Here is a 10,857-nt window from a genome sequence, read left to right as displayed (position 1 = left end):
ATCTCAGCTCTATGACTTTAATCTCAGAATTCTCACTTTAATCTCAGAATTCTGACCTTTTTCTCAGAATTCTAACTTTAAACTCAAAATTCTGACCTTTTTTCTTAGAACTCTGACTTTAATCTCAGAATTCTCACTTTAATCTCAGAATTGTGGATCTTAATGTAGATGGGCACCATGAAGGAAGAGATGTGGGAGCACTCCGCTTCACTGACAAAGATGTGAGTTGTTTGGGAGGGCCCTGCTAACATGTTTGTTAGCTGTCAGACAACAGTCAGAATTGTGATATTAAGGTCAGAATTCTGAGATTAAAGTCAAAATTCTTAGATAAAAATTCAGAATTCTTAGAAAAAAGTCAGAATTCTAACTTTTTTTGTCATATACTGAAATAAAATGTAAAAATCAGTTAACTTTTTAAAAAAATTTCAGTGGCTCTAGTCCTCTTCTGTACATTTACATGTATGACATGTATTTGTCATATATGGAACAAAACTTTTTATTTTTGGTATTTAACCTGATCCCTACGGTATATCTGGAGGTCTGAGGATGTAAAGTAAAAATTATTGGCAAGCCTGATTAACTGTAGCCTTCACCTTGATGCTAGTTTAAATGTCCCTTTTTGCTTTGTTGGTGATTTCGTTTATTTTTTCACTGCATTTAGTTGACATATGTGTAAAGTTTTATAAAAAACTGAACACCTTTAATTTATTACACGCCTTAAGGTAACTTCTCATACGTTCACATGACGCACGGTGGGACACAGGTTTACGTCAGGGCGTCAGAGCACTACCCCCTCCTCCCACCTTAAAAAAAAAAAAACTTTTTTTTTTTTTTTTGTATCGGAGGAATCAACAGCCGCCATCTTGACGCGGCTCGGAGTCGGGATTTCGGGGGAGCACAAATTTTAAAACCGACCGGAGCCACCCAGACACGGCTGAAACGGGATTTTTACGGCCGATAACCGAAGAGTTGGTTCTTCCGCAGAGAATGAGCCCAAACATGCGAGGCTTGCGGGGTTTTTAATCGTCTCGAAAGGCCACTGTATATTTGATTTCCCTTTCGGAGAGCGCCGCTGGTTGTCGCCGTATCTCCGTCCAGGGAACGTTGTATTTACCCGACAGACAGCGACGAGAAAAAATATCCGTCTCATAGAAAATATTTTCTGAATTTTTCTCTTTTTTATTTAGCAAAAATCGGATTTTATCGCCGCTTCTTTTGACCGTAAAAAAATGATTCTCCACATAGGGGAAACCGAGCATCTTCGAGCGATGGGATTTGCCTGTTCGCTTTGTTATATTTTATAATTGTTTTTTATTTATTTTTCTCGCACTGAAATATTTCGTGGACGCAGTAAATTGGGGATAATTATGTGGGTGTTGGGTGTTGGATTATCATGGGGTGATCTTCGGTGGCGAAGCGTGGCGCTGTTGCCCTTCTTTTGAATATCGTCTTCTCCGGGCAACATTTCACCGCTCTGCCAGTTAAAAGAAAATAAACTACTAAGGACGCTTCTTCGCACGCAACATTGGAAAAAAAAAAAAAACGACTCAAAGCCTGGGTTGACCCCACTATTATTTTTTTCCGGCATCACCGCTCGTTGATAATTTTCACCGAGCAGGATGGCTGACAATCTTCTGGATGCGGGACCCCCCACTGCAAAGCGACCCAAGATGAATTCACCCCTATCAGGATCAGACGGCCCAGGTAAGGACTCCACGCCACCTGAACACCTCTATAGTTTAAAATCAAGTAGACTGAGGACACCAAAGGGAAAAGGAAAGTGTAAATCAACACCAAGCTGCCACCTGAGCCATGGGATGCGCAAATATCAGAGGAACTGTACACGAAGTTCCTGTCGGATTCCTCCAATGAATGAACTCTTATAGCGTTAAAACTGATAGTTTTAAACACCAATAATGTAACCAGAAAGTCATTTATAACTTCTTTATCCCATTGAAGAGAAATTAAGCCTTTATAACTCATGTCCATTAAAATTTGGGAATTTTTTTATTTGTTTATTTCTCGATGTTTTATCATTTTATCAGTTAGATTTCTGTTTTTATTTGATATTAATACTTGAATCTGGGAAAAGAAGGCATTTGTCCTCCATCACTCAGAGGGTTTGGATTTAGGCTGTGCTGGTAGGAAATAAAATGGGAAACATAACTAGAGTAGACAAGACTTCCTTGTTTCTTTTTTTTTTTTTTTTTAAGAGTAAACATACAAAACTTTATTAAACTGCCTTCAGTTTTACAGCTGAGTATTGCTGATTACTCTGGGGTCTATTTACCTGTCTAACTTGCAGAACAGCTTTCCTCACAAATATAGGAGGAGGAAATCATGTGGCATCTTAAAGCTTGCAGATATTACAGACAATAACCTATGGAAGACTTTGCATTATAAGTTTAAAATCAACATATTAGTCTATTATTACTATGTATCTTTCTTAGAAGTTGCAGTCTTCTAAAGTGAATTCACTTTAAAAGGTAGTTTGAATTGGAAATAGGATGATTTATACCTTCAAGGATCTTATAGATTGAAACTTTTCTAAGCATGTACTCTTGATTCTCACACTGACTGTTAATAAAAGCACTAACATATCACAGCGGGTACTCATAATAACCTTACAAACAAAGTTATCTGAAAGATCCAACTCCAGCCATTCAACCCCTTAACCACAGAGGGTTTTAGGAGCATATTCCTAAAATGATAGTGGAAATGTAACATAAATAATTTGTATGACTGATAAGCCTTTGAAGAATTTTTTTCAGGTGGAGCCACTATTGTATATGTCATGATTTCTGATTGATATGTTATCAAACAGGTTAAATCAAAAGAGCTTTGCCATTTTTTTTTTTTTTTAAATAAACACTGCAAAAAAAACATCAAAACACCTTTGAAACTCAGGATGAACCCTCACACTATATAGAACCACATTTTGACTATAACTGCAGCCCATTTGGACTGAATTGGTTGAAGTTTGCTCCACAAGGGTTTTAATAGACGGTGTGGCAACAGGACATGTGATTTTGGAACAGATGTACCAAAATGGCCAAAAAATGCAAAAAAAGTTTTTGTTTCTTTTTTCTAATTAAAAGGAATCTGGTCAAATCAAAGTTCTGATTTCCATGTATCTCTATTTCTGTATATAAAAAGTTTTTTAAATAAAATTTTACTGTTTCATCAAAATTTGCCATTGTAGGCACCAGGATATCAATAAACTGAATAGATAATTAGATTTATTTTTTCCTGAATACAAGATGCTATGTCTAACTATGACAAAATGGCTATAATAAAGTGTATCAGTTGTAGTGTGCAATTTTACGTAGGGTAGCTGCGAGGTGGGGTTGAAACGCGATTCATTGTAATGTTTGTGTTTTATTACCAGATAAGCATTATTTCCTGCTCTATTTATGTCTCCGCTTTAATAAATAAAAATAAGCTGAAAACATAATCTTAAAGCAGAGTACATTCACAAACCCGGTATCTTTGCATGATCCCATCTATGTGGCAGAATCAAAGCAGCTGTAACCGGGATCAGTTAAAACATTTTTATTACAAGATCAGCATTATTTCTTACTCTATTTATGTGCCCTTTTTTGAAACGGCAGACACGGGATATAGAGAAGCTGGATTTACAGAGTTATGCCCGAATGTATTCATAGGCCTGGTCGCATGGTAAGATTTTGGTCCGACAAATTTCCTTTATTGCTTCCCAATCTGTCATTTTCTCCTTCTGTACCATTGTGATATTTAACATCATGGGAGAAAGGGAAAAAAAAAAGATCTGCAAGGTAGGCCTGGGCGATATAAAAAAAAATCGAATATGATACATTTGGGCTATAGTCACCATGCACAATATATTTCACTATATATTTAAATTACCTTAAAAAAAATAGAGTGCATAAATTTCCACTGATATACTCATTCAAACTAACACAGATATGTTTTGGTTTCAAATAAAAAAACAAAACAAAATTAACCAGCTCAAAGCTTTACACAAATATTGTCACAATATGTCTTTCGTTGTCAGTATTATAGACCTTTAACAAGATCCCATCAACCTAACAGGAAACAAAACAAAAACGCACAATATTTGATAAAATGCAAATTTAAAAAGGGCTATTTTGCGCATAGTAGAAAAAAAAAATAGGAGTAGAAAAAAAAATTGACCTCAAATTACAAAAACAAAAATCAGAACACTGTCCAAAAATTAGAGCATTATTAGAGCACCTCCAAACTATTTGTATTGATCTTTACGTGCTTGGAATTTTAAAGAACCACAAAAATGTGTAAAATTGATAACTTTGCCAAGTTCAGAAAATGCCTGCAAAACCTCTGATCAAGAGCACATCACAGGGTATTAGATAATCTAAAAAAACATTTAAATCTGTAACATTTAAGTCTGCATTTGTAATTTCCCTCCATCTCTTACTTTTTCACTCATGTCAGGTTGCTTTTTCAAACGACGAGGGCAATGTCATCTGCTTCACAGCTGATTTAATGTTTTAATTGGTGTGCGGGGTGATGCTGACGAGCGTTTTGTCGGACATCCTCGGGGTGAAATCCAAACCACTGTCATATAAAATGCTGTCGCCATTTGTAGTTTACCGGTTTATGTAGTGTGCAGTTTGGAGGAGGGGTTTATGGTGCCTGGCTAGCTTAAGTGGTAGGTCAGCCGTTCTGCAAACAAGAGGCCTGGAAGGTTTTGTAGAGGTCTTTATTATTGAAAACATCAATATACTTTGTTAACCTGCAGTTGTCTTTTGATTAGTGATTTTTTAGCCATAATTTTAACCATTTTAACGCTCTGAGGTGAAGTGGCACTTTTTTGCCTGGTAAAAATGGTAAATGCCCTGTGTTTATATAGCGCTTTTTCAAGTCAAAAGACTTGACACCTTACACTACATTCTGTCATTCATGCACACACTGATGGTGGCAAGCTACCTTGTAGCCACACCTGCCCTGGGGCTCACTGACAGAAGCGAGGCCATCGTTCACTGGCGCCACCAGTCCTTCTGACCACCAGAGGTAGGCAATGTGGGAGAAGTGCCTGGCTTGAACCGGGCTTGAAAAAATGCCTTCATCCAATGCCACTGTCGCCTCTAGCGTGTAAAGGTGCATCACATACATTTTTCTGCAGCAACACTTGCTTAAAGCCTAGGGTTAGAAGATATTGTCCATCTCATCAGAATAGAAATAAAGCCATTTGGTTGCTTTAGATTCACTACTTCGTTTTATTTGAAATGGGTCCATTATGAAACTTAACCTAGTTTGATTGCCTGTTTTCAAAATTGATCAATTTAATTTTGTGTTGGCTCTACCCATTGAGGGTCAAGCAGATTGATATGATGGATTAAAGAAATCTGAACTCTTTTCATTACTCATTGACTCTCACGTCAACCACCCAGGGACTAAATGTGGTTGTGAATATAAGGTGAAAGAGCTCAATGGAGCGGTCTTTTCGGAATAAAATAAGAAATGCTCTGTAGAGGTTTGTGGGTGGATTTAAAAAAAGTAGTTTTGATTTGGCACTAAGAAGGACTGTAAAAATCATTCATTCTCCTGTTGCTCCAGAGATGGTTCTGGCCCGACGCCTCTGCCAGACTCTGGTGCTCTGTCTGGCCTTTAAACTGAAGCGCCTCCTCGCCTTACTTCTGTTGCCCAAATGATCCGTCCCAGAAGTGGGGCAACAGTTTTGGGTCCATCTATCCATTTATCCATACATACATATCTAATCCTGCTAGCAGATTTTTTGTCTCTTCCTCTTTGGTCTATTCCTTTCTTTTACTAGTCATTCTTAACAAGACAGATACCAATAAGTTAACCCTTTTTAGAGGGATTGGGAGTATTCATCAGTAGAATAGATATTGTAAATGAATGGCATACTTAGAAACCAGATTATTCCACGATGATTCCGTAAAAGTTTAAAAAACAATCCACTGGACTTGGTTACCAAGGTTTGAAGACGTTTTGCTTCTCCTCCAGTAACCTTGGAAACCAAGTCCAGTGGATTGGTTTTTAAACTTTTATGGAATGAATATGACTTGGATGACTGAGAATCTTCATCAGCAAAGCAAATGATTTTCTATTGCTGTGGAATTTTTCAAAAAAAGACCAGCCCCCTCCACTTAAAAAAAAAAATGCACATGCACAACCACGTACCTGCCTATTAAACGCGTGCGAGAGCATGCACGAGCCCATTTCTCCTCACGCATACTCTATTTAACGGTTGCTGTTTTCATATAAGCTTACTATGTCTGAAAGTCCGCCCTAATCCCTGAATCATTATATAGAGCGGGGACTATATAGTGAACTCGGTCAACTGACCGTTCAGACAGATAATCACTACTTTTTAATACCCGTTGGTCACGTAAGTCCTCCTCAAACACGCGGTGCCCGCGCCATTTTTGCTATTAGTCGCCGCAGTCTGAGAAAATCCCATAGTGCTTTGCGAGGAGAGCTCCATGAGCAAAGCATTCTGGGATATATCTGCCTCTTCTCAGGCCTTTCTTTTCTTCTCATAGACTTCGTAGACACTTTCTCCTACAAACCTCGGCCATTTTCAAAGAACCGCGGTGAGAAAGGTAAGCCTCACTGACTGGCTGAAACCATAGCTTACCTTACATGTATGCCTGCAAGTGCGCATGAGCAGAAAAAGATAGATAACGGGATGAGCACGTAGGACGGCGTTACGTAAACAAATCACCAGAATGATTGAAAATTAGGAGGACCACTTGATTAGATGATCCATCCAGAAATGAAAGATCATCCTCTATACCTTTAACAGTGTCACAGACTGACAACACCCTAAAACAGGTGAAATGATCTATATCACTTAATATTTATGTACATTTGTATTTACAGACAAACATAGAATGAAGTAATTGCATTTAATTTTAAGACATTTAAAATAAAGTGAATTTTACTTAATTAATGGTATGTATTTGTTTTTGCAAATAAATTTTGCCATCAAAAATTAAGTATCCATGGGACATTCATATATATGTATTTCATGATACATTTTGGTCCTCTTTGTATCTCATGGATTACATTACAATGATTGAAACACATTTTTTAGTCGTGAGATTGTGTGCTGTGATGTCTGGATCCAAACTCAAATTTGAATCATAAATTTAACTGCACACCTCTCAAGATAGAGAGCGTTAACAGAAATCTGGCTGGAAAAGCCTGATGGGTAAATTTCTTAAAAAAAAAAAAAAAGGGATTCCATTCTATTTTAGTTCATCAGACATTCTAGTTTTAGCATAGCAATGTATACGTTCTGAGGAACTGTCCTGCCAATCTCGCCGGTGCAGCTACAATGGTGCGTTTACACTGAACCCATTTTGAGCGTTGTGGCATTTGGTTTACATGTACACTCTATGGTGGTCTGAGTCGAGGGTTGTCAAGAGCTCTTGTGGCATGATTTGAGCAGTGAGTCTTGCGGTGTTTTCCGCATCGGTTGATGCACGCTTTGAGCATTCGTGCGTCCAAATTTGCAAAAGCCGGACTTGGAACATCTGAACTTTTGCAACTTCATGCAAATGTGACAAGACTTTTGTGAGCACTCCTCCTGAAAAGCTGTCACCATAAAACTATAGAGAAAAGGAATATATCTAAAGGGGTTAAACCTCAACGGATTTACAAAGCCAGGAGAATGTATTTTATACAAGGAATGTATTTTTTACTCAACTGTGGCTGAACTGTTTATAATGCCTATACTAACTAAAGATGTCAAAACCCTCCTGTGGAAATAATGCAAAGTTCTGGTACTTGCAGAACCTAAATAATGCAAATGCATTAATACAATTCTTAATTCTTTTATTTTAAAATTGTTAACAATAAATGAATAACACAAAATAAAGCAATTATAAATTAAAGGGTTTCCTGGGTGTTATTGCCAGTTATACCTGTGAGAGGGACATTTGAATCCTGCTTTTACAAATGGTGATTTATTGTCTGTAGTCTGCTTAAAGCCAGGGCGACTTTCCAGTCTTGCGAGAATTTTCCGATCGGGCTGATTTTCAGCCTGATCGTGCGTCGTGTATGTACAGGGGGTAACGAAGGGCGATCATCCTCTCACGACCTCTTCCCAATCAGGAATTGTGAGAACGGAAGAAAATTAAACACGTGGGCATGCGCAAACAAGGATTCTTCTTCTTCCTCTCAGATGTAAACACAGAAGCATGGCGAGGGTGCAGGTAAAATGGAGTTCTTTCTGTAAAATTGACAGATCATGGAAGCCATGTTTGCTCAGCCATGTCTGTGTCGAAATGCGTCGTTGCCTTTTCTTTTTAATACTTTCAGCACAAAATTGCACAAATTGGCAAGGCAGCGCGTTTCACTCTAGTGAGCTTCATATTCCTCTTCTACTCATTTGGCTTCAGGATAGAAGAGTCAGAGTAGCTCCATCTCACTGCGGAGCTGAGTCCGACGTGTTTTTTTTTTGATGTACAGTGTGAGCAGGTAAATCGCATCAGAGCATTGGGATGAACATGCATCGTGAGCTGTGAACTCAAACTGTACGATGAAACCGCAGGGTTTAGCTGCGTGCAACAATTGAAAAAAATCGCACAATGTATGCCCGGCTTAAAGTCTACCAAAAGAGTACGTGAATCAGTGAGCTCTACATAGTAGAAATGCGTTACTCAAACTGTTTGGTTTGATTGAGAGTGATCCTATATGGGAAGTTTTTCAAAATTTGAAACATTACTGCAGTGGTTTATGTTATACTAAACCTTTGGGTTAAGTTGTCGCAAGCAGGTTTTTCTTGTTTTTTTTGTGTTTTTTGTTTTATTTTTTTTTTTCGTGTGGTTTTAAAGTTTTTTGTTTTTCTTTTGTTTTGTTGTGTGGGCCCTGTTTTCATTTTTTTTCACAAAAAAAACAACTGAAGGATTTATTTGGCAGAGATGATTTATTTGGCAGAGATTACAGTTTACAATTATGATTGCTGTTCTCTGTGGATGCAAGCTATATAAACATTTTGAAGTGAGACGGCCCGAGTCCCAGCTTAAATTACAAAAAAATCTGTGGAGCAAGCTAAAGATTAGAGTTATGGAGAGGACTTTGATTATTGATCTTTGATTATTGGGGACATTATAGAGTCCTGACACCAGCTTAAAATTTGGTTATTTAAGAAAAGAAAAACTCCAGAAGACCCTGGTATGGAATAGTAGGTCTGTTTGACATAAAATTGATGCCTTATCAATTGGCAATTTTTTCTTTTTAAGATTTAAAATCTCTTGACCCGAAATATTCAAACAGTTTATCTGGTAAATTTAGTAAATTAATTGTTTGTGCATTGAAACATTTTCCTTCTTCCATGTGATGCGGCGAATAGTTGCTGACTCAAACACAGACTTTTACCGTTGAACAGTTATGGAGCAGAATAGCATGAAAGAAAATGTATATAAGCAGCAGTTTTTCTGAAGTTAATTTAACCTTGGCTCAGCAGTTTGAAAAACAGGAAATCCAAACCTTTTGGCTTGTCCGGTATTTTTTATTTGGTTCAAAGTTGAGTTAAATGGTAAAACTTTTTCTGATCATTATTATTAACCAAAAGTAACCCAGTAGTGCAACTGCAACTGCAGGACTTGGTTCAGTTTTATCAGAAGTGGGTTGACAGGTAGAAAAAAATAAATTCATTGAAAAATTAGGATGTCATATTGTCATTTTTATTGGACCTGTTTCCTCTTTTGTTTTTCCTTGTCTTTCCCTTTTCAGATTGTGTATATATTATTAGCTCGTGTGTTAGTATTTGTTTAAGTGTGATTTATGGATTGGTTGTTTTCATCTAGGGCTTCTGATTTTTGCATTTTAGACCTGGTGGCTCAGCCTATTGGCAAGTTAGACCTCATCCTTCATTGCATGAAGGACAAGTGGTTTAATGTCGAGGCCTGCAGGTAGTATTCATATGAATGTTCACTGCATAAAACCACACTTCATTAGTATTTCTACATTTAAATGAGAAATATGTGATATATTTTTCATTTTGTATTAATCACTTAAGTTGAAATTAATGATATTGAATAAAGTATTTGTTTGCTTGAGATGTTTGGTTAGATAAATTGTATCTAATTTTCCTTTTTGGCAACCGGACGGAGAAACACGCACGCTGAGCTGTTGCTCACGCACGTAGATTAGCAGACTTTGATGTTTATGTTAATGTGTGACAGTTTTTTATGGCGCTCCAGACTCGTGTCAGTATGTGTTTGTGCCCGTGGCCACAGGCCAGTGTCAGGCTTGTTTTCATTTGTATAGCTGAATGTTTGGTTGCCACCGCAGGCAACTTTCATCCACTCTCCAGTGGGACTGCTCACCTAGTAGGCTGTCTATTTGGTTTCTTTGCCTTTGAGGATCATCATATAAGTTAGCATTTGAAAAAAGACAGAAAACACTTTAAAATGTTACCCTTTGCGTAGTTGGTCATATTTTGGCAGATGGCTTACATCTAGTCTGGTGGAACTGATTGAGATGAAGTGAAATGGAGTGGGTGTCACTGGACACCACCCAGAAACCCTTTGCCTCCTCTCTCTCCTGCTTCCCTTAATCTTTCGCATTTGACACGTGTGCCAGCGCAATACATTTAATATAATTTCTAAACCATGCCATTGTTGAGTGCTCACATGGTTTTACTTTTTTTAAGCTACTGGTTTTGTACTCCTTCCTCAGTTGTCTTAGTAAAGCACATTTGTTGAAAGTTTAAAAAATGGGGGTTAAACTCCCCCTTATTTTGTCATTTTTAAATTGGCATATGTCAACATAAAATGGAAGCATGGTTTGATTAGTATGTTTTTGCTGCAAGATGAAACTAATGCTTGAAATTTAGTACTGTGGATAACTGTTCCATGTTTT

The 10,857-nt window shown here is 37.5% G+C and overlaps 1 protein-coding gene across 4 annotated transcripts in view; it reads left to right on the top strand.

Annotated features, from left to right (window-relative positions):
- The first annotated feature begins 849 nt into the window (after positions 1-849).
- Positions 850-10,857, top strand: part of crebbp (CREB binding protein) — a 43,305-nt gene continuing 33,297 nt past the window's right edge. For all 4 annotated transcript variants that reach the window (XM_015391209.1, XM_015391207.1, XM_015391206.1 and 1 more), the window contains exon 1: positions 850-1,704. In XM_015391209.1, coding sequence (XP_015246695.1) covers positions 1,620-1,704 — 85 coding nt within the window. In that variant the 5' untranslated portion in view covers positions 850-1,619. The remainder of the gene's footprint in view (positions 1,705-10,857) is intronic.

The sequence above is a fragment of the Cyprinodon variegatus genome, unplaced genomic scaffold, assembly GCF_000732505.1.
Source record: "Cyprinodon variegatus isolate N-32 unplaced genomic scaffold, C_variegatus-1.0 Scaffold529, whole genome shotgun sequence".
In the NCBI taxonomy this organism is placed as follows: Eukaryota; Metazoa; Chordata; class Actinopteri; order Cyprinodontiformes; family Cyprinodontidae; genus Cyprinodon; species Cyprinodon variegatus.
Note: the sequence above shows the minus strand (reverse complement) of the source record. Positions and strands in the feature narration are given on the sequence as shown.